The sequence below is a fragment of the Pteropus medius genome, unplaced genomic scaffold, assembly GCF_902729225.1.
Source record: "Pteropus medius unplaced genomic scaffold, Ma_sr-lr_union100, whole genome shotgun sequence".
Lineage (NCBI taxonomy): Eukaryota > Metazoa > Chordata > Mammalia > Chiroptera > Pteropodidae > Pteropus > Pteropus medius.
In genome coordinates this window covers 38,342,628-38,367,599 of record NW_024351730.1, presented here as the reverse complement: position 1 = coordinate 38,367,599, position 24,972 = coordinate 38,342,628, and the positions used below count along the sequence as shown (strand labels likewise).

The 24,972-nt window shown below is 34.0% G+C and overlaps 1 protein-coding gene across 6 annotated transcripts in view; it reads right to left on the bottom strand.

Moving 5' to 3' along the window:
* The window catches only part of PDLIM5 (PDZ and LIM domain 5), a 181,553-nt gene that overhangs the window by 108,289 nt on the left and 48,292 nt on the right, over nt 1-24,972 (bottom strand). For all 6 annotated transcript variants that reach the window (XM_039845740.1, XM_039845739.1, XM_039845735.1 and 3 more), the window contains exon 3: nt 13,062-13,213. In XM_039845740.1, the coding sequence (XP_039701674.1) occupies nt 13,062-13,213 (152 nt within the window). The remainder of the gene's footprint in view (nt 1-13,061; nt 13,214-24,972) is intronic.

The window sequence follows — 24,972 nt, the reverse complement described above, 5'->3', positions numbered from 1 at the left end:
GTATCATTTCCCTCCATTTCTTTATCTTTAATAGCATCCATACTTCACAGAGTTCTTGAAATGATTAAATGAGTTATACGTAAAGCATTTAAAAGAATGTTTGACACATACTACCTCTCAATAAATATTATCTATTATTATCAAATCTATTATTATTGTATTACAAGATAACTCAAATAGTTTCTCATTAACTAAGAAGCGAAATTCAAAGTTTTACTTATGGCAGCAAAGATCTTTTATAATAATCTGAACCCTCTTAACTTTCTAATCTGAACCTTCTTAACCCTCTAATCCTACTCTTCTTGTTCTCTCAAAAACTACATTTCAGCTACAGTGAACTATTGATGAGTTCTCAGAACAGAGTGTGGTTTTGACCAATTGGCAAACCCCTGTTCAATATCCAAGCTTCTGCTCATGCATTATCTCGTGAGACATCTTTGCTTCCTCCACACTTCTTCTATGCTGCAGATGCTACCTGTACATACCTGCATTCTGACAATCATTGCCTTGTATTATAAAAATGTCTATTTCTTCCCATTAGGGGTTTCTTGAACTAAGAGATGCATTTATTTTTCTACCCATTCCCTGGTCATAGCATAGTTACTGGTAGACCACTGTAGTGTTTGCACAAGGAATTACAAAGGAAATTGGGAATATGAATTATATATTATATATAAACACACATGCTAAAATCACAGAAAACTCAGTTCATCTTGTCATTCATTCATATATTGCTAAGGTTTTATAATCCTTTCGAGCTTAATTTATGCTTGATCTCAGCCTCTGGCCCAGCTCATCTATTTGATTCCTGGGAAAACCAAGTACTTTTTGCACTAACTTATAACTTGCCCTGGAATTTAAGCATGGAATCACTCTGAACTAGGATCTCTCTTTTCTCAGATCCTGGCAAACTTTCTCCCTCTCCTTACTCTAAAACATTCTTCCTTTTCAGAACTTCAAACTTCAGGTGACTGAACAATGCTACTCCAGTCCTTCCTACCATCACCATTCATCCCACCTCTGTATGTTGTTTGTTTTTTTTTTGGGGGGGGGCTATACTTCAGTATTTTTAAGGTCTCTATGTCCACCAAAACTAATATAAGCATTTTTTTCTATTTCTGTAATTCAATTACATATGACTTATTCAAGCTCTAGACATGTATAATCGGAGGAAGTCATTTTGATACCTTAGAGTCAAGGGGAAGGGTTTCAAGGCTCTAAAGAAAGAGACAAAAGAGTGCAACTTAAAGAAAGCATGAAAAAGGTTAGAGAAAACAGAAAATACGCTGGATTCTTTAACAGTCATGGTATTCGCTATAAACCAATTTACCACTAAATCCAGCATATTTCCCACTCTCAGCATAAGATACCTAAAAAGAACATTGTAATTAGACCACAAGATAGATGGGGAAGACTAGAGTAGGGAACAGGTACATAGAGTGAGAGGGTTAATAAACTCATAGGGTAACACCTGTCTGTTCTTCCTTTCCTCCTCTGCTGCACAACTCCAATCCCAGTGTTACTACTATCACAGAGTTGTCGCTGCAGATATTTTTTTTTAAACAGACCAAAAAGAACTTTCAAAGTATAAACAGAGATGAATGGCATTGGTAGACTACTGGTTGATCGTTGGAATTGCTTCAAACTCTAAAATGCTATGAATCTATGAAGTCTGTTCTCTATACTTGAACTCAGACATGCAATTTAATTCGACTGCATAACTGTTTCACAGATGAAGTTATTAAAGCTGCTTTAACTTATCCAGAGAATGCATACATTGGCGCTGCTAAAGGAATGAATGAGGTAATATTACTGCTGGAATATTTTGTGAGCTTTTAAAAAAGCAAATTTTTCAAAGAGCACTGACTACTTGCTAGTATTTTCCATGAAATTTGAAATTACTGGACTATCAAACAAATGTTTCCATAATTGCCTCCTTCTCTGCCTCCTACGGAATGAATTTAATGGCAAAAATTCTTATTGTGGTGCATTTGGAAGAGCAAAATAAACTTTTAGTTGAGGGGCATTACGATGGCTATACAATAAAAAAATATTTTTTAATTCCTTTATTTAAAGAGACAATGTGATACTATAGAAAAATCATATTAGGAGAAAAACAGACTTGAGCTTGAATTCTGGCTTACTTACTTACAAGTTGTGTGACTCTGAAGTGCTTATTTAACCTCTTTGCAAGTGGGGTGATAATACCTGCCACAATAATTGCTATGAAGTATAAATGACTAAAGTATATAAGGTTCTTAACTCAGTAACCTGACAGAATAAGAATTTAAAATGCTAGTTTTTCTGTAATATATTCTACTCACCATATTCCTAATGTGTACTAAGAAACTAGACAAAAATTGCTTCCCTAGCAACTGTAACACTTTTCCATCAGATATCTCAGAAGGAAAACTATTACACGAAGTTACAGGAAACATGAATATTGTTATAACCAATATAAGCTTCTTTAAAGACATAATTCAAAAACATCACAGCAAAGTTTCAATAAAGAAACAATTCACTTTGATTCCTGGGTAATAATTCTCTGCCTCACCAGCGTGAATAGGCTTCTCATTGGAAAATGAACTCTACATGAACATTATAGAATTTATGAAATCCAGAAATAAGATATTCGTTCCATAATTCAGGGAGTCAAAGTGATTAAAATGCTACTTTGAAGGAAACAGTTAACTAGCTTATCTTTCAAATATAAAAATACTTTTCTTAGTTTTAAGAATTATTAACCAAACATATTCTCAGGATAGTAAAAACATTCTGGGTTAATAAATATTCTATTATTGCAAAGCACTGTCTAACAATATAATTCCAGTAAAACAAAAGAACCTGGAAAGTCCCAAATTCATTGTAACAGGATGAATTACACAGGAAAGCAGTGCTATAACCTTCAGCCTAAAAAGCCAAGATAAAGGCAGACTCAATTGTAAGAGAAGTCATTGAATTTAGGATTATCTATAGATTTTTGTTGTAATGCGGAAATAGTCCCTTGTTGTATTACTCAAGAAATTAAAATTCATACACACAAAATAAATAAATGAATAAAAGACTTATATGCATTTAAATTTCAAAGAAAAACTGTTCATGGCTGGTAAAAGAAATTATTAGGACTAGTAGCATTTAGAATATATTTATAAAGCTGGTTTACTGTGAAAATGCAGGCTTTAAAATAAAGAAAAAATAAGGTGCAAAGTTCAAGAGTATGAATACTCTGCCACATATGTGTTTTACACAGCCAATCATTCCCGTTCACTTTTAAACTCATATAAAGCCTAGGCTATTTCAGTCTCTGAAACTTTAATAGCAACAACAGCCACTGGAAACAGTTGGGAATTACTTGAATTTCAATCCTTTCGAAAGCTGTTGATGCTATGGACAAAAATGTTTTTTGGAACTCCAAGGAGACTGCTGCCATTAAATACACAAGAATGACCGGTTTTGTGACTCTATCTCACTAACAACTTCTTGTGAATTATTTCTAAATTTATCATACAAAAGTAGCAGAAATTACTATATTTTTAAATTCTCTAGAACTCAAGGTAATAAATATTTATTGAGGTCTTCTATGTCTAAGCCACGGTGGTAGGCGCTGGAGAATGTAATAACTAGAACGTTAATTCTGCCCTTCAAGAGTTGGGCATGATATTCCTGGCACTTAATCAGCATGCACATTACATCTTACTCGGCTATTCCTTTTCATATAAGGACATACTTGATGCTTCTCATTTTAAATCTCTGAAGTTCAGCCTTTTTCTTTCCTAAAAATTATAATGAAAGTTAATTTGATAGAATCCGATGTTGTGGAATCGTGGTCCTTTTAATCTCCTAAGCAGATGTGACCAGGAGAATCTTCTCATGTTACTCCACTCCTTCAGCTGTCCTGCCATCTATGTGTGTCTTCCTTTCTCTCCACACCCACAGGCTGTCTCTCTTCAGTCTCGCCTTCTCCATAGATGTCTCTGCTTCCTTGTTTATGTTCAGACGGCTTAAAATATTTTTGGCCGTTGGTTCCCAATCTGTGAACCACACTTGAAGCAGTTGGAGGCAACTGGTACACAGATTTAAGTTTTCGCAAGTGATCCCCAAATTCATTTGTGTACCGAGCATTGTTTAAAGTCTCCTTAAATCATGTATATATTGGGATTTTTAAGTAAATATAGATTCCTATACATAAATGTAAAAAAATTCCTCCTCTTCATTTAAAACTGCAATACAATATTTATAAAACCTGCAGTTACTAAAAATAACAATTATTAATGTGGTGGGGAAGGTTTACCCCAGAAATATTCCTCCTTAAAAGGGAAAAAAAAAGTACTTATTTAAGGTTAGAAACCAGTGGCCCACACCGTGAGCTCCTTGAGGACAGGTGTGAGGACTTCCTTTCAATCCCCAGGGATCAGCACAGGAAGCCTTCACTGGCTATGCTAATTTATCTACGCTCTTCACCGACTGTCTTGAGATATATACAACAGCTAAGGCTACATAGCAGGTGGTTAGACATGAATATGGGAGGTTCAGGCAAAGAATGAGTTTCTCCTCTTGGTAACAGAGTGGCTGGTGGGCCATTCAGCGGGAAATGTGACTAGTGAGACAGGTGTAGAGCTCAGATCTGACCATGCTGAGTTTGAAGAATCTGTGAGACATCCAAGTGTGAAATAGTTTCAGTGATACGACAGGGGCAGAAGCCAGACTCCAGTAAGTAGAACAGGAGGAAGGTGAAAGGAGACAGAACCTGGGTCCAGGAGGCTAAAAACCTGAGTCATCTTTCGCTCTTCCCTCTCTCGTATCTATATCATTAATGTGGCTTTAGAATTATTATTCACAAGTTCTCATTTTTCTCATTCTCCGGTTTTCCATTTCAAGCCCTCTTGTAGCCAAGTTACTACAACACTTGCCTGACCAGTCTCCCTGTCTCTGATGTCTCTCCATGTTCTTCCAAGCAGTCTCACTAAATATTATCCAGAAATATAACTTTTCTGATCAAAAATTTTAATATCTCAGTGTCTAAGACCCTGCAAAGCACTATTCTAAACATAACTTTCCTTTTATTCTTATCTCTATTTCTCGACTGGTCAACATGCTCATCCCAACATATGCCTGGGGACTGATCACGTCCACACTACCTCAGAGGGTGTCACTCCTTCTGAGACATCCTCCTCATCCTTCCAAGCCCAGCCCGGGTTTCGGCATCTCCAGGAAGCCTTTCTATCTTAATAGGATCTTGCCCTCTTTGAACTCCTGTAGCATTCTGTCTCCTCTAATCCCAATGAATACATACAAATTCTTAAAGGCAGAAATCATAAATCACTCCCTTTATATTTACCCCTTATGACTGCTAGTTATACAGTAAATCTGGAGGAAAAGTCCCATTTTTAAAAATTTGGAACACTACGAGAATTTCCAACTAAACTTAAATAATTAATGACAGTGTTGATGAAAGATGAAGAGAAAAATATTTCTAAAAGTATTATTAAAAACACAGTCCAGAAGTCAATAATTTAACTTGATTTTAATATGTTACCCAGGAAATTAAAGGGCATACACATGAATATGAATGGAAGGGTGAGAGAAAAAATTTATTTATTTTTGTTTGTCTTTCTGATAACCCACAGTACAAGAGAATCTACACTGTTCCTCTAAGGCGAACAAGAGGAATCAGCAGAACAAACAAGACTGGGTGTGCACTAGGTTTCTCTTCACTGCCATAAATTACTGGTTAAGACAATAATTTTGAACCAAAGCAGTAGTTAGCTGGCAGTAAGCATAATGTTTGTATCCACTCTTTTAAAAAGCTTTAATTACAATTGTATAATCAAAATCACTTGACTAAACATTCCTTTCTTCTAACACTTGCATCATCATCTTTCTGACTTTCTCAGATAACTACCTACCAGACTGCCCTCTCATTTTCTATTTCCCTTGAGTCACACCCATTTTGTTGCTAAGAAACAAAATAAATATGATGTCCTAGAAGTAACTTTACAATGCATCCTATATTAATAGTCCCTTATCAAGTGAGGAATAGGAAGAAAGGAGAGAAAACATCTTTATTATGTCCTAGGTTCTTTACATGTGCTATTTCATTTTATCTTTATAATAGCCCTACACGGCAGTTATTACCATGCCCATTTACAAATGGCTAACTAAAATTCAGTTACATAACTCGCCTAAGGTCACACAGCGAGGAAGTGGTAGAATCAAGGTTTGCAAAGAGTTTGCCTAGTTTATATCTCCATTTCATGGCCTTAAAAATTCTGCACATATAAAAAAAGAATTGTACATATTAAAATTTTAGAACAAACCTTTAAAATTAAAAAGGTCTTTAATTGTATTATTTCCTAGGATTGTTTTCCCAAACTTTAAAATTTTTTAAATAGTTTTTCCTTCAGAGGAATAAGTAAAACTTTAATGTTAAAAAATAACTACACACTTTCAAGATGTAAAGTTCAAAGGGAAGAATTTCAAAATGCAAAAAAATACACCCTGACAAACCCATAGTTACCAATTCTGCTGCTGTCAAATTGCTACAGACTATCAAAAAAGACAGACTAACTTGATCCTTCAGGTTCATTTTCAACAATCTTTATCCAAACTGAATTGAAGAAAAAGAGATATAAGATTCATATGTCTATGTCTGCAGATTGATCTGACGATTAATAGTTGGTCTCTTTTCCAGTGAAGTGTCATATTGAGCAAAAACTCCTAAAAATATATTTTTAAAAATTCCTAAATCCTTAATTACTCGTGGAATACACAGACAGAAGCCTGCTGAAAAACTAAGTCTTTAAACTTTAATGTAGAAATAAATTAGCAAATATAGTCAAAAGGCTTATAAACTTGGGAGGGAAAAATAAAAGATGACATTCTGATAAAGGATGAGCAACCATATACACAAGTCAGTATCCAAATGAATGCCGAGTAGCCCATGAGCCTATTTAGCCTCCTTTTTCTCTTTTACATCCATTCTAATATATACAGCCTATGAAGCACATAGAAAATTTATTATAGAATGCTGATAGGCAAGACTGAAGTATGTTTGGACAAAGATGCTTCTGTTTACAAGTACAAGAGTTAAAAGAGTTGCCCCTATTATGTTACTATCCTATCTTACAAACTTTTATTAAGAGACTATAGTCACTAAGTCCCTTGCTACAGCAGAGAAAGTGGGGAAGGCATAGGCTTTGAACTGACCTATGTTTGTAGGTCAAGTAACATTAATTTTTGAACCCATAATGTACACATTGTAAAAATGAACATGGTAACTCCTTACTCAGTGGAATGATATAAGGATTAAAGAATATATGTGAAAAGACTTGCACAAAAGATGTCAACGTGTGGCTTGTCCTCTTTTCCTTTCCTAAGCAGCATTTCTAATTTTAATGATGGGGCAGCTGTAATAAGACTCAGTCCTTCTGAAAAAGTCCTCCAACCTAAAAATTAAAAACCAAAACTAAAACCAAGACCAAAAAAAAGGCAAACAAAAAAACAGTAAAACCTAAACTTCTGAGCAAATATTGGAAAAGTATGTGAAATACCAAGGGGAAAAAGTAACCTGAAATGGAACTCCAATTAAAAGAAAAGGATCGAACTAAACTTCTTTTAATTCACATGAACTGAAATACCCCAAAACTTTAAATTTAGAATACTTTCTAAAGTCTGGCATCTATGCTATTAGTTAAAGAAAGAGCAGAGTTGAACTCATAAAGCTAACGGGAATAGGATGTTAAGTGATCCGTTAAAATGAAACGAAAGATGGCTAATAGCTTCAGTCTGGTACAAAGCTACTTGTTCTTTTTTCTTGTAACTCAATCTGTCGTTCATTAGTAGTAGTTACTGGACCTCTGACAATTTTTTGTTGTTGTTTAAAGGATAAGAAGGGAGAGGCAGAAATAGAGTACATCAATATTTTTCAAAACTCAATCTCTCTAGATCTTTCATTTACAATCATTACAAGTTATAAACTAAATGAAGTCTAACGAAAACAAAACACAACACAGACATGCCACTACCGATAATGTAAAAGACAAGGAAGATTAGAAAAGTTATATGTGTTCTCTGTGATTTCAAGAAAATTAATTTAAAAATATAAAATAAGAACAAATATAAAGTGTTTTTTTAATGATCCAATGCTGTTTGACTATCCATGTGACCTACCTTTCACCTGAAAGTCAGCAGAGTAGTACAAGTCACTTTGCTAACCTGGCACAGTCTAAGATAATTCCAATGAAGAAAGTCCAATTTCCTGATTCTCTCAGCCAAAATAAGCAAACTTAAGTTAGTTTGATCTAATACCAAGCTCTAGGGAACTTATCATTTACAGCTAAAAAACCAAAACAAGAACTCGAATTTAAGGGAAGTTAGAAGTCACCATGACTTCATTTTACAGTCAAGAAAATTAAGGCCCAAAAGTTTAGCAACTTGCCCCAATTCATACAGTAAGTTAGTAGCAAGTTTATCTATGTTATGCAGAGAATTACTGAAATAAAATGACATAGTTAAAAATCTTATTCATAGAACCTAACTCTAATATAGTTAAGTTATTAGACATCAAAGCTTTAAAAAGTAATTTTCCTCTTTTATTAGCTGAAATAATATAATTTTTTTAAATGACCCATTCGACTTGGATGAAAAGCATAAGCAAAATGCTTTCGATATTTAAAAATAAGCACAGTGCTACTTTCCTAATTTCCTCAAGAGGAAAAATAATTTCAGATAGAATCTTTCATTGTCCAATTGTAGTACTCTTAGATTCAGTTCCAGTTGCAGGAAAAAAATTTCAAATCCTTTTCAAGGGTAAAAGACAAATCAAAATAAAAAGTTCCATACCTCTGTATTCATTAGATATCCAGAGTATAGTGAATAAAGTTTTATTATTTCAGGATACCAGAGAGATAATACCCCCATGTTAGACTACACAGAAAAAAAACAATTACAAAGTAACCTTAATCAAGTATCTTTTTTTTTTACTTTTTCTTATCTAAATCCTATTTTAGGATACTGAGGTTGAACCTAAAAAAATTCACAAAAAAATTTGCTGATAACATTGATTTCAAAAAAAGAAATAGGTTTTCTTTCTTATATTCTCCTCCTGAGGAATACTGGATATAGGGAAGCAGAAACACAGCAGAAGTGGTAAAATCCAGTGTTTCTACAGGAAAAGATAGAGCCGTCACTATCAAGACTGAGGAGAGGCTTGGTCTCTGTTCCTTCTCCAAGCCCTTTTTTTCCAAAAATGAAGTCATTTATCTCTCAAAGTCTGCTATAGATCTGGCCAAGCAGCTATACCTCTCTAAGTCTTTCTCACAATTTTTTATAGGCCCAGGAAAACTGAAATTTGATTATAAACATTACATGACTCACAAGGCCCTATAAATTCTGTCCCAATTCTATCCATTTCCTACTACCTCTCTGACAACACTTCTTACCAGTCTGCCCTCACTCACTCTGCTCCAGGCACACTGGCCTCCCTGACAGGGCCACTGCACTGGCTCTTCTCTCTACCTGGGACACTCATGACCCAGATACTCAATAACCTTCTCACTCAGGCTTCCCTGACCTCTATTTTCAATTGCAATTCCCTACCCCTGTATCCTCTATCTCCTTACATGCTTTATGTTTGCCCATAGTATGTATCGCCGCGTGATATACTATAGGTTTTTACTTACTCCTTGTCTGTCTCTCTGCTCACTAAAATGTCAGCACTATGAGGGCAAGGATTTTTATGTTTTATTCGCTTTTATGTCCTCAGAATCTAAAACAATGCCTGACACATAGCAAGAACCCCCAAAATATTTCTGGGATAAATGATTTCAAGTTTGGGAAATAATGCTGGTACCTAGTGAATATTTATTAGACACTAAAAAACGCAAAACTATAAAAGCTGTCAAATATAAGTAGTGCAAAAAACACGGTCTCTGCTTTCAAGGAGTCTGGTTGGAGAAATAGAACTATATACATAGAGCAATTAGTTAATTACATAGGCAGTATTAGGTATGACCATTAACTAATTAGGTTTATACGGATATAACTCATGAAAGACTGGTATAAACTTGTCATAGGAATTCAGAGTAAAAAATTAAAAAGAATGAGGTGCAATCATAAGGAAAGAATATGGGTAGATGATGAGTTCGATACGGGGTTTGTGGATGTGGAGGCATGTATCGGCAGTGAAGTGGTGTGTAGGCATGCCAGATGAAGTGAATTTCATGAAAGAACATAAAGGCATGCAAGGGCCAGTAAGAAATACATCTTAAATGAAAAGTGACATTTACTTTTGAGCAGTGATGATCGAGGGAGACAATTTGAGTCGGCCTAGGCCACAGAGGACCTAATCCTCTAAGCAGAAGACTCAAGTCTGGATGGAACCTCATAGCGCATACTGTTGGTGCCCAGCCCAGGTTCTCTGAAACCCTTCTACCGGTTTGGTACACCTATCCCTGAGGTGCTCCCTTCATGACTGCTAATAGTTCACACCAGCAACTTCCTGTGGAAGCAATAGAAGCTACCTCCTAGCCCTCCCTATACCCCTGCCCCCACCCGCCACACACACACACTCCCTAAGCTCCCTACAGGATTTAGCTGAGGCTAGATATCCCCTGAAACCACATCCCAGCTCATCTCTTTCTTCTTCCCAATACTGCTTCACTCATTCTCTTTAAGTAACATCTGAAAGAACTCCCTTAACGTATCACTTACACATGAATCCCATTTCAGGTTCTGCTTCTAAAGAAACTGGACCAAGACAAGTCTGTAAAGTACTACATATTCATGAAGAAAACTACATGTTTATGAGGAAAAGAGTTACATAAAGAAAGTACTGTTATAGGTAAGTCAGATTGGAAGGAGAATGCAGAGCATTTGGTTGTGGATAAGTGGGAAAAAGAAGGTAAAGTGACTGGAGGCCAGTTAAGGATGCTGCTGTTCAATTCAGAAATAAGGGAAAGAAAAATATTTGCTTTGATAGGAGAGAGAATTTAAGAAGAGAATGGTCTTAGTATAGGGAAGAATTGAAGATAACTCTGCAAAGTTTTATTTTTTCCTTAAAAGGCAAAAAGTATTTCTTCAGTAGCTTTGTTAACATTTTACCTTGAATTTTCTTAAATGCAAATCTCTTTTCAGGCTGATATTACCTAACGCAAGAAGTATTCAAAAAGTTGGGAAGAGTTACAATGAATAACAACAGGATCCTAAAGTTCTTTCTTGTATTTTGAGACCATGAATATCAATATTCAGAAATATGAAGACAATGTCAAATAGTATCTCCAAATCTTTACAACAAGTTGGTTTGTTAGATTTTGTATTTAAGTAGCTTAAAAGAATCTTTCTTATAGGTAGTTGTAGATTACTAAAATTGGAAATGCAACCAAACAGGGTAACCTCTGGTTTCCAACTATTCTTAGGGGACCCAGAAGTGTTTTCAATAGAAGATACGATACTGGGTCCTGGGTCATAAAACAGAAAGCACAATGTGAAAACAAGTGGGCTAGTATGAAAGAAACCATACACAGCCCAGGGAAAGAGCTTACACCCTATATAAACTTTCAACTTCAGAATTTGAGAAACAGCCCATCATCATCTGGATTTGTTTTGTTTTGTTGATATCTAACACAAGTTAAGCTTTTTGACTTTCTGGTTCCTTTTCAAAAGTGATACTTAGTAAAAATGTCCATAAATAAAAATGAGTAATAAATAAAAGTACACACTTTTATATATGGACAGAAAGAATACTACTGAAATAGAGCTTTTTAGCAAGGTTATTTTTCTCATTGATTACTTTTATATGCATTAAAATGTATAGCTAATAGTTATCAAAATTTAAATACACATAACCTTTGACTCAACAATCCCACTAAAAGGAATTTCTCCCAAGGGGGTCAAAAAAGGACACTAATTTGAAAGTCATGATACAGCAAAGTAAATCTGTAAGTCTAAATTCATAAAAATTTTACTATTCAGTTTTAAGACCAAATCGATACTCCTCCAGACAAGTACATATAATTTACCCTGTATATATCCTTTAAATAGTCCCAGGAGAGACTCCAAGATAAAAAAATTTCCACAGCCAAATATGTTTGGAGGCACCACATGTCATTCCCCTCTTAAAAATGTACAATATAAATTAAAATTTATGGAAGACTATGAGATTTGGCGGGGGCGGGGGGGTGGGCAAATGGTGTTTTCTAAATTTTATACAATAAAGAACACTTTTGTAATCATTAAAAACAAGACTTGTTGAAAACCCTCCATAACCACCTGGTAAATGATAGCCACTTTTCTTATAAACCTAAAGATTCAGAGATATCACTCAATCACCCTCTCTTCATTCCTTTTTTCTCCTTCCTACACCCTCAGATATTGCAATGGTTCTAACTTTATAATTCACAATAATCTCAGAGAATTTATTAATACATAATTCTTGGTTCTTACTTCCAGATATTCTGATTCCTATCAGTATATTTAGCAAGGCAATCCAGGTGATTTCAATGTACATCAAACACTGGGATGTTCAAAACGCCTGACATGTTATCAAAGTGATGATTAGCCATTTTATAAATTAAAGCTGAGTAACATTAAAAACAGTCAGTTTGGAAAATCTGGACTTCATATGAGTATATTAAAAAATTAGTTTTCTACTCAGGAAAAAAAAGAGAAAAGACGACATACTAAGAAAAGTCAAATCATACCTTAAAAGAATACCCCCTAATATATTGCCAAGAATAGTAAGTCTAAGAGTTTTATCCTGTTATAAGAATTCTTAGCCTGCACAATCCATCAAGAAATTTCATTTATTCTTAAACTCGCTGAAGCTGTAGACAGAATTTTTATTAGTATGTAAATACATGCCTTTTTATGGAGAAATAATCCAAAGCTTCCACCAATTATTTTACTGCTCGATTAGCCAATTTACAAGCCATTATATTTTTTATTTCTCTATCAGAAACAAAGGTAGTAGAAAAAGCTTTTTAGTTAACACCAAGAATCAGACACATGAAAATGCATTCCTCAGTGTTGTTTTCGCTCTCAGAGCCAAACAAAAAGCAATTTACCTTTGCAGAGTCATATTCAAAGAGCCTGTACAACCCTTAATCTTGTTCTGGGCTTCAAGATGAGTCATTCCATGGGCGCTTATTCCATCGATGCTGAGAACCACATCACCTATTCTCACATTCGCCTGGGAGGCTTTGCCGCCATCTTTTAACTGTAATAAATAGATTTAATTAGGAGTGTCGCTTTTTAAAAAGTAAAGAATAAAACAGATGAAATTTTTACTTTTGCTTATATGAAAGGAAAAGTGGATTAACATAACATTAGACAAAGTAATAAAAATTATTTTGTTTAACAGGCAAAGTTAAAATCAGATGACATTTATGTTTATTTTCTCAGATTCTTATTTGTTCTATAAAACTAAAATAATTTTCTAAGAAAGGTTCCCTGATAATTTGTCCATTTCTTTATTGTATAACAATAGTGTGTGATTGTTACAAATGAGGAAGAGAAGTAGCCAAGGAAATATGCAGCAGAAGAAAAAGCATATAATCCGAATAGGGTATTTAATACTCTTTTAGAAGTAATTTTTAAAACTCTTAAACAGTTGTATTTTTGTTTGAGCACAAAAAGTAATACAGATGGAGGATCTACAGAACTATTTTTCCTGTTGAGTCCAATTCATATCCAGTGTTTGGGGGGCTGAATTCTCTTAGATCACAGGCCCAAATATCTTTTATACTGGGTATGTTTCCTGTTCCAGGCATTTAACAGGCAGCCAAGGAAACTAGTGTGTCCGAGACCGTGAGACTTTTTTGTGTACCACAGTTTTTGATCCCCAATCTTTCTTCCTTTTTTTGCAAAATTTTCTATTTACATTACTGTTTGATCTCCTTCAAATTTCATGTCTATCTATTTTACTGCTCCAAAAGAAGCAAACAGATATAAAATTACAGTAAAATGAAAGATGATGCAATTTTAACAGATACCTAGAAACATGGAACAAGCATAAATCAAAAACAACAACAACAACATTCTAATTCAAATGATAAGTTCTGAATTCAAAAGTACAAGTAGACCACACTGAATACTGTGTTGCTGGACGTATAGGTAAGACTAGGCCCAAAAAAGACAGAAAGTAACCAATATTCCTCTAATACTTAAAACTAAAGATTTTGTATAGAGTTTCTATTTGGGATAATAAAAAATTCTGGAAATGAATAGTGGTGATAATTGCACAACATTATAAATGTACTTAATGCAATTGAACTGTACACCTAAAACAGTTAAAATGATTAATTTTTATGATATATATATTTTACCACAACTTTTAAAAAAACATAATATTTTGGAGAACAATTTATTAAAATTACTTTGTGATTTAATAAAACATAGCTCTCAGCCAACTGAACAAGAACCAAGTTCTGGAATTCATAATTTGGAAGCAAAGCAATAAATACAATGGATAGTATATGTTCAGTTAGGTTTTGATTACCATCAGTTGTCAAATACTTTCCTTAAAAATAATGACCAAGGCAGAGAATCCAAGTATACAAGTATTTGGATCTAAAATCAAGAAAATACTGACTGCTAGATCCACTGAGGCAGAGCCCATGTCTGTGTTTCCTCCCCACTACATCCTAAGCTAGCAATGTGCCTGACACACCATAAACCTTCATGAAATATATGCTGATTGAATGAATGCCACATATTAACACTGGCAAAATCTATCATTTGTTTTAAATTGTGGAATTAGAAGAAACTAAAATTTTACATAATTTGAAATTTATTTCATTCTTAAAATATAACTATCAAGTAATTGACATAGTTCTTGAAATTAGTAAGAAAAATATCTATTTGAGCAAGCATATATAAAATCTAACAGACACAAAGAGTAAGAAAATTTTCAAACTTTACAAATGAAACATTCTTTATCGTATATATAGTATATAGTGATTTCGTTTTCATCTTTGTACTAATACAAAACCAAAAAAACTCCTCTCAGCTGCCCAGATATTTGAAGGTAAGAAAAATTAATGAAATGTTAACATTAAAGAAATAAAATTCCCAGAGTAACAAAACAGATCAAAATTTACCTCATATAAAACATATCAACATAACTATATTATATATGTATACATATACATACCTCATATTACATATATATTGTATTGACAAAGTAGTTTCAAAATTCAATGAAAATTAAAGGAATTGTATTTTAGGATAAAGGAGAAAACAAGTAGAATTTTATTAAATATATTTTTAAATACTGTATCGGCAAAAAATTAAAATATAAAAGTAATGTGTGTGTGTGTACCTGGGAATTAGAAAAAAGTCTTTAAAATTAACAATAAATACATTAAATGATATTGTTTTAATACAGTCATGCACCACATAATGACATTTCAGTCAACAATGACTGCATATACAACAGTGGTCCCATAAGATTATAATGAAGTTGAAAAGTTCCTATCGCCTAGTGATCTCACAGCGGGGGTTAATGTCATACATAGCCCAACATTACTCACGTGTTGGTGGTGATGCTGATGTAAACAAACCCATTACACTGCCAGTCTTATAAAAGCATAGCACATATAATTATGTGCAGTTCATAACACTTGATAATGATAATTAATGACTGTTACTGGTTTACATATTTATTATACTATACTTTTTATTGTTATTTTACAGTGTACTCTGTTTATAAAAAAAAGTTGGCTGTAGAGCAGCATGCCATGTTACGTCAGCAGCAGCCTTACACATCTTGTATTTATCACATCTCTTGATCTCATCACTTTCTCTTGTCCTTGATTTAATCTCATGTTGTTTTGTACATTAACATGCTATTCAGGCTTGTAGCCTAGGAGCAATAGGCTATACCACACAGCCTAGGTGTGTAGTGGGCTATACCACCTAGGTTTGTGTAAGTGAAGTCTATAATGTTAGCCCAACAACAAAATCACCTAACAATGCATTTCTCAGAATACATCCTTGTCGTTAAGTGGCAGGTGACTGTGTATTAAATAACGGGTGTGAACTGTCTTTTAATTAGTATTTCTTTTTATTAATTTAAATACTTTAAAAATCACTTAATTTAATAACAGAAATTCTAATTGTTCTTCTCTAATATACGGAACTAAACTGTGAAAGAGATTTAAAAGAAAACAGTTCCTAACGCAGCAATGTCACCACTTTCTAAGGGACTTATTCACAGGGTTGTTATAATGATTATGTGAGATTATAGCTCAGTAAATGTTAGCTATTATTACTATTCTCTTGACCTCAGATAATCTGAGAAATGAGGGCACCGTATTAGATGATCTCAAAGGCTTTCCCTAAGGTCCCTTCCAGTTTTTAAAGTTTATCTCTGAGTTATCTGCGTAAAGGTATAGATCTAATCCTAAAATAAGAGTTAAATTTGAAAGACTTTGTTGATAGTGCAAAGGGACATCTATTTCCTATTAAAATCAGCAAATTAATTAAAATTTGAATCCTGATAATGAGAAAAAGTATAAACATAATTTATCCTATATTTTATTTTAGTCAAGAAAGGCAAGCATTAAAACAAAACAAAACAAGAAAACAAGTAGAACATATAGCTAAATACCTCACCAGTCCTAACGTAAAGCAGCCTTAAAATAGAAACACTGAAATCTATGGACATTTGCTCTAAATGTACCCAACGAAAGCAATTTAAATGCTCCCAGTCCTGTAGTAATATAAAAGTAAAGGAAATAATCAAATCTAATGTCATAACCAGATAAAATTTTTCTTATTCCTTTGTTCCAGTTGCCTACTATATTCTGAGATCATGTAATCTCCAGATGTTCAAATACAACTTCTCAGAATTACCTATCTTTTTTAAATTGCTTTTACTCTACTACCTTTATTTTTAGATCATAGAGAAGAGAAATCCTATAGTCCCTGTGAATTCTGCCTCCTTCTTGGGTACCACATCTAGAGAAATTAATAAATTTTGTCGATCCTTCCATTCCTCTCCCATGCTAGTCCATAACCTGGTCATCTGTCACCTTGGCCTTGCCTACTACCTACCACAAGAGTTTTCTGACAGCCTCCCTACTGTCAAACTCTCCAGATTCCTCCCCCTCTCCTCCATCTCCACATTTTCCATAATGGTGGCCCCATGACCACTTCACTCTGCAGAGTTCCAATCATGTCAACTACTTATAAAATGAGGGTAAGAAAAAAAAAAAAACTTCAAATATCTTCTGCTTCCTACAATGTAGAATACAGCTGAACCCTGAAATACAAGTCATCTATAACTTGTCACCAACTTGTTTCCAACCTCAAAACAAGCACCATAAGGTCAAGGATCATATTTATAATTTTCTACAAGATCACTGAATATTATTGGTATTAGAAAAATATCTGATTAAATTGTGGTAAATAAGAAATCAATAAATCAGTAAATCAATAAACCAGTTTAATATGCTAAATTCTAGAAGTATACCTAAATTCACCAAAGAGAGAAAAATAGATTCTAATCTGAAAATAAGAATATTAATTAATCATTGGGCGGAACTGACCTAAGTAAAGTTAAAAATCAAACCATATTTCCAACAGAACAAAGTAAATCCATTTTGGATAGTTAGAAATATATTTTTCCTAGGATCTCCAAAGCGATGTCACAACTCACCTTAGTAGCTCTATCTAACAATTGTTAGGAAGAGCTTGACTATATTTAATCTCAACTCCTTCTCAGTCAATTATTAGAAATGGAACAAATACCCATTGCCATCTGTACAGTCTTTCATATGATTTAAACTATGAAACGAACTCCTTTTTGTCTAGTTTTTTGAGCTTAGTAATATTGTTTTGGGTTTTTGACATTAACATCTTTTCTAAATCTCCAACAATTTTTATTATTCAATATCCAGGCTTTCTACTCATACAATTTAAACTAAAGAGCATGAAGAGCCTTGACCAATGCTATATGTATAGTAGAAAAAGCCCAACGAATATTAATATATTTAAGACTTGTTTACTCCTGAGTTTCGTTTATCCCCAGAACCACTTTGTCAAGCCATCCACTCATAGAAAGATAAATGGTTTTTTCCCCCATTAATTGGGTAGGATGTAGCATTATTATGAATTGTGAGCAGCTAAGGAAAAACGACAAGGTCACTCATTATTTGCATAGTTCATTTTTCCTTTGTTTTAGCAAGTCTAAATAGCTTGCATTTGTTTGAAGCAGTAATAACTTTCTGTCATCAGTAAATCTTGTACATATAACGTGACAGCCATAAGTGTGTGTATTTCATAAATGCACAATGTGTAGGAAGGAAGCAGTTGTGGGAAGCTCCTGGGTCAAGTCTAGTATAAATCAAACTAATTACAAGCAAATGTTTCGCTTTTGATCTTTAAATGCATTTTTCAGTGCTGCTGTCCAACTTTCCATGAACTTAACTATAGTTGTATGCTTCTTTAAAAACATTGCTTTGTGGTCTCATTTAAGTTGCATATGTTGGAACCACCTCTAAGCTTCTGTTTCCTAATGCAGATGGGCAGACTGTGTGTGTATATGGGTGGGTGGGGTGGAGGACAGAAACAAAAAAGACAGCATGGATTTGTGCTTCCCCCATTTTACTTTGACTAGAAAATACCAAAAGTAACTTTTCTTCAGTCATTTTAGAGGAGGAGTTCCTCTCATATAGTCTTTTTCTGCCCTAAGAAAGAAATGACCCAGAAAAAGTAATTAGGACTATTTATGGAGCACCAACAGTAAGTCAGGGACTTTGGGAAGTATTTATCATTCTTTACCACTATCAGATTTTTACAGATGGGAAACGAGAGCTTCAAAGGGATTAATGACTTGCCTACGTCCATACAGCAAGTAAGAACACAGTACCAAGCAGAGGCTTTGAAGTCAGGCAAACATGAGTTCATATTCATGCTCTGTCATCTATTAATTGTGTGACATGATTTTAATAGGCCTCTCTAAGCCTCAGCTATCTCTCCTTGAAAATGGGGACTATAATTCCAGCTGCCTCACAGAGCTGTTGAGCAGATTAAAACACTATCAAGGCACATATCACACACAATGCACAGTATATGTCTATTACTACTACTACTACTACTACTACTACTACTACTACTACTACTACTACACTATGCCACCAATTCTCAACCTACAGGGCAGAGAAGACGGCTTTTCAAACTGACCACTCAGACGTTCCGGCTTATCCCTTCCCTCCTTAAAGAAAGACCAAACATGTTTCCTTCATTCATTCTCTTTACTCTGCCTAAATCCTCCCCTAACTCCAACAGAGGTTGATATGCCACAGATTCAGAACCCCGGCTGACCAAGTCCTCCTTCCCCGCTGACCACTATCAAAGTCTGAATTTTTCAAATTCCATTCCCACGGGATGATGACCTCATATCACCACTTCCTGGGACAGACAGGTATTGCCACTGTACCAAGAGGCCAAAGGATAAGAATCAGTAAGGTGATGTTTGTGAAGCCTTGAGTTGCACATTAGGAAAGGATAAGAAGGAAAGAAAACATGCGAACACGCAGCAAAGGAACAAAGGAGGGTACTGTTATAGGGGGTAGAACAGGGAAACAAGACGATGAGGGCTTGGTAAGCTAGATCCAGGCCTTGCCTCTAGGTGTGTTGTACATTCATGTGCAAATGCACAAAATATTTAAATTGAACATTAAAATAATAACTCATTAGAGATGTTACACTTTGACTTCAATAACTAAAACAATCTAAATGACTATAATTAATAACTATAATTTAGAACCAATTAACTCAAGTAATGTTTATGTATGTCATTTAACATGTCATTAACTTTATTGTACTTAAATAAAATTTATAACTAGGTTTCCTCCAAATGCTCAGCCTCCATGTGTGGTTCCAGCAGCATTTCATCTTACAACTTTTTAATAAAAGAGAAAAATTGCACTACGTCTTTATAAAACTGCACTGAAATAAACTATTATTATCTCGAGATAGCATACCACTTAGACAAGGATCTCAAAAATGCGCTCGACAAAAAATATTATCTTATCCTCAAAGAAGTGTGCTATTTGGGATTCATAAGGAGTTAGAGATATACCTATTAGATTAACCCTTCCCCATGGCTATTACCTCTCAAGAGTTCATCACAGAAACAAACCAATCATTGAACTCACAGAAAAAAAAGAAATTCAATAAAAAAAAAGCACTACAGAGCTTTCATTTTTAAAAGCTAGGACCCATTTATGGCAGATATTATTTAAATAAGTCAAACTGCCTAAGATTTCTCTTTAAAATGAGTGTTTAATACAGCTACTATATTGCTCTAAACTTTTTCATAAAGAGGCAAAACACTGAACCATAGCAGTGACTCAAACACTTTCTTAGAATTCTCTAATGAAATATATCCTTCCACAGCAGAGGAAATTCCTGATATGCACCCAAAAACCTCTATAAGCCATTAGTTACAAACATCGAAAAACAGGTGTCAGGAATAGAAATGATTTATTGGAGATTAGATAGATAGGCCCAAGTATGTTACAGAGATCCTTTTATAATATAGATAACACCATTTTAATAGTTAGATGTTTATTAAGAACAATTTATACTGGTTCAAAAGAAATTGACTTTGGTAATTATTCCATTACATACTATGGGTAACAAGTAGGAGATAGGTACCTATATCGTGAGCCACGATCAATATCCAAGTTTTCAACCTTCTGCATATTTTCAACAAATATGGACTGCTTGGAAATGTATGAGCCTAACACCATGGGTATGACAGGAATGTCATCAGACTTAGTAAATGTGAAAAAGGAACGTATAAATATGACAGCTACAGAAAGAAACACTAACAGAAATTTCCCATGTCCGAAAACCATGGGAACTAATCCATGGGAAAATAAAAGCTATTGTTTTTCTAACAGTGCTATTACTAAAATTTGGAGAAATATACCAATAAAATTATTTCAATCTGACCAACAGAATTTTCTTGAGGCAGAGGAGAGCACTGAAAAGTCTTATTTTTAAAAATACTTAATCATGCTAAGCAAAATAAGCCAGATAGAAAAAGTTGAAAATCACATGATATCACTTATATGCAGGATATAAACCTAAAAGCAACAAATGGACAGGACAAACAAACAGAGACTCATGGACATGGACTATAGATTAGTGGTTACCAGAGGGGAGAGGGGAGGGAGGAGGTAAAAGGGGTAAAGGGGGTCAAAATATGTGGTGACAGAAAGAAATCTAACTATGGGAGGTGAACACACAGTGAAAATGCCTTACTGTTAAAAAAAAAAGTAAGCAAAAACTGACATATGTACTCATTAAGAAATATAATTTCAATAAATACAAAAATAAAATAAACTACTAGACAGGGATGAGGGGTTGCAGTTCTACATTTATAAATAATGCAGCTTACTAAATGCAAAAAAAAAAATACTTGATTAATGGTCAATCTTTAATTTTGTCCTGTAATGTTATTTTCTAGTACGTATTGTAGAGGAAAAAAATTGGATCCAGACATATTAGCCTGGATAGTTGAAAATCTCTAGGTGTTTATCGCCCACATACTTCCTAGAATACTGTGAATGCGACTTTCTGTACCACTCTCTCCCACCGCAAAAAAATGTAATAACTTAGGAGCATTACAGCAAAACAGAGAACAGAACTTGTTTTCCTGTAGAACGATAAGTGCTACTTAATCACCACCAAATACCACAAATAAAAAAGAGAGATAAAGTAAAAAGTGAGCAGAAGTAAAAGAACATTTGAAAAGTGCTGATTTTTTTCTCAGACATATCCTTTAAGGTTTTTTCACATCCCAATTTATTTACTATTATTCCAGCACTTATTAATCTAATATTGAACTCAGCACTTAACGTCTTGGACTGTTTATTGTTATATAGTGTAGGCGCCTTTACCAGCCTGTAAATGTTACTCAACTACATATAAAATGCCAGTCTCTGGCTTGGATGTCTAATGTGAACACACCCTTTAAAATCTGAGGCTACGTTGGATTCATTTTAATACCTTTTTCTGTGAAATAAAATGGTTTGACTTTTTGTAGGTTAGGATGGTGAGCTAAAACAAGCAATTACTGATGTCTCTCTGTGAATAAATTTGTAAAATCCTGACTCATGAGAGCACTGGTTACTTTAACTATGGGCCTTATTTTTTGGCTTACGAGTCAAACTATCAATTTTACCCAAAAGTCTGAGCAAATACCTTATATGGCAGCAATGAGAGAATACCTCAAAGTATGTGTCATTATGCCTTACAAAACCAAACGGAAGAGGATTATGCCTCTTTCCTTATGTGGCTACTGAGCTACCTAGTTCAGACACAAGGCTTCTGCTCACATTATTTGTTCCAGTAGTCTAAATGTATCTCCCATGATGAGTCCTTCTTTATTAAAATAACATCTTTATTCCTCTCTATCACCATCCTAATGAAACTGAAACATGCCTTCTTAAACTGTAATTCACTATTAAGATGCCACATAACACTTTCGTTTAATAGCTAATCCATGTGTGTTTAAACCCAGAGATTTAATATGCTTTGCAGTTAATGTGTAAATATAATCCTACCAGAAATGTGACAAGTATGGTGGTTAGTTAAAAAAAGAACACATCCGCAAACATCTCAAAATCAAACAAATTTGTTAATTACAAAGAAATTACTTTCTCTGTAATCACTCTATAATAAGGAAAACAGTTTTTTAAAAGTCATATAGAGCTACACATGTTAAAAGTGAATTAGTGAACTCTAGTTTACCTAGGAACAGATTAACTCTGAAATTCACATTTTCCAAATCCTCCCTCCTCTCTGGGTTCTGTTCAGTGATGAGATGAATTCCCCTGAAATTGTATGCAAATTCTGTGCAAATACGCATGTATTTTCCATTCAGTCAGTCCATAGCTTTCCAAATTCTCAAAGGCATCTGTGACCAAAAAAATGTTAAGAACTAATGATTTAATGAAACCTTAGAACAGTGTTTCCCAAAGTGTGGTTCCTAAACCACCAGTGCCAGCATACTTCTATGATGGCTGGAAAAAATACACAAACCTTTCAAAATCCACAAGCTAAAGATGCTGCAAAACGACAAAAATCCATTAAGAAAATTTAGGAACTCGAAGCACAATTAATATTAATTCAAAGTGATGTAAAATCATGATTTCACTAATGGAAGGTAAGTGTAGCTTAAAAATAACAGAGACTCACTTTTAAGACATTTTTAAAATCTTCATAGTATAAATCACTAACACTTAATAATGGCCTATCCCTACAAGACACTCCATTTAATACTGAATCCTGACAAAAAGTATAAAAGAACAGGCATGGCCCTTTCCCTCATTTACTGTTTTATACTATTTAACATTTCACACGTGTATGCAACTCTATAAAGCAGTGCTTCTCAAACTACCTGTGGCAAATGACACTATCTGTGGGAAAAGTTTTCCCCCCTCATCTGCCATATACAAATTCTTCTGTAATCTATAATAATGACAAATTACTGGAAAAAAAAGTGAAAGAAACCATATGAAATATGAGACCAAAATTTTTATCATCATATTCAATATACATAAAATTAGTCTGTCAAACTACAAAAGTTTCTAGATACTTACTCTTCATTTCTGTCCTTATTTCATCTCAAACTGTAACCAACAGTTTGCTGATCAGCAGACCAGCAAAGATGCTCCTACTAGGCAATGACTATATTTTTTATTTCTCTTTAGAATTGTACATGGATTTAAACATACTACATAATAAACATATGATGAATTATCACACCGGAAACTAAATGTATTTGATATTTAGGTTATTATTTAGTAATTTAACTCATTTCTAATTCTTTTTGCTTATGTTAAACATAAAGTGATTAATTATACTGTACATTTATTTTGGCACACTTATCTGACTTTTTCTTTAGGACTTCTTTCTAAAAAGGTATGTATTTAAACTGTTGATCCACAACACTAGACTGCCAGCAAGGATATTTGTGGCCATTAATAATTCTGCAAACTATGTATGAAAGTGTCTGTTACTCCCATCCTTGCAACTCTTAGTATAACAAAAGAAACCTGAGGGTAATTCTAGCTCACCATTAATAAATTCTGTGAACTTGGGCAAGTCATTTACATCTCTGGCCTCATTCTGCTTAGCTGTACAAGAGAGTTGGATCAAATGTTTCAGGGCCCCTTGAAACGCTAACCCATAATAAATATTTACACAGACTTTACGATCTCTCATCAAGCTAAATAGTTGTTACAATTATAATTCATTACTCAGACACTAAAATAAATTTTGTACTATTCTTCAATTACTTCATGTACGTTATTCTTAGTTCTCTATTATAAAACATTAAAATGGCAACCGTGTGCTTTCTAAAAAGCTAAAACCTCATCAACATTAGAAATCCAAAAGTCTAGGTTTCAGAGCTAACTGGGAGAGAAGAGAATCTAGCTTATATACTTTTCCAGATTCCAAATGATTTTTTTCTTTTAGAATGTATTAGTCTAAAGGACAAGAATCTTCTTTTCACTGGTAGCAGCTGAGCCTTCTAGAATTTAATGCTGAATTATGCATTCATTCATTTATCATACATTTTTTGAGCAATTACAAATAGACCAGATACTAATGACTAACAGATTGAATTAGGCTAATGGGGAAAGCAAATATTCATTTACCAAATACTTGCCAAATATCTATTATGTGCCAAGCTGTTCTAGGTATGGTGATACAATAATGAACAAAATGCAGTCTTTGCCTTCATGGAACTTAAGTTGAGTCAGGAGGAAAGAGACAATCAACATATAAACATACCGATGAATAATAAAATACCAGGAAGTAATAAGTATTACAGAAGAAAAATAAAGCAGAGAAAGGGGAAAGAAAGTGTCAGGAGATGCTATTTTAAGTTGGGGTAGTCAGGGAAGACATCCTGGGGAAGTGACATTTGAACACAGACTCAAGTGAAGTAAA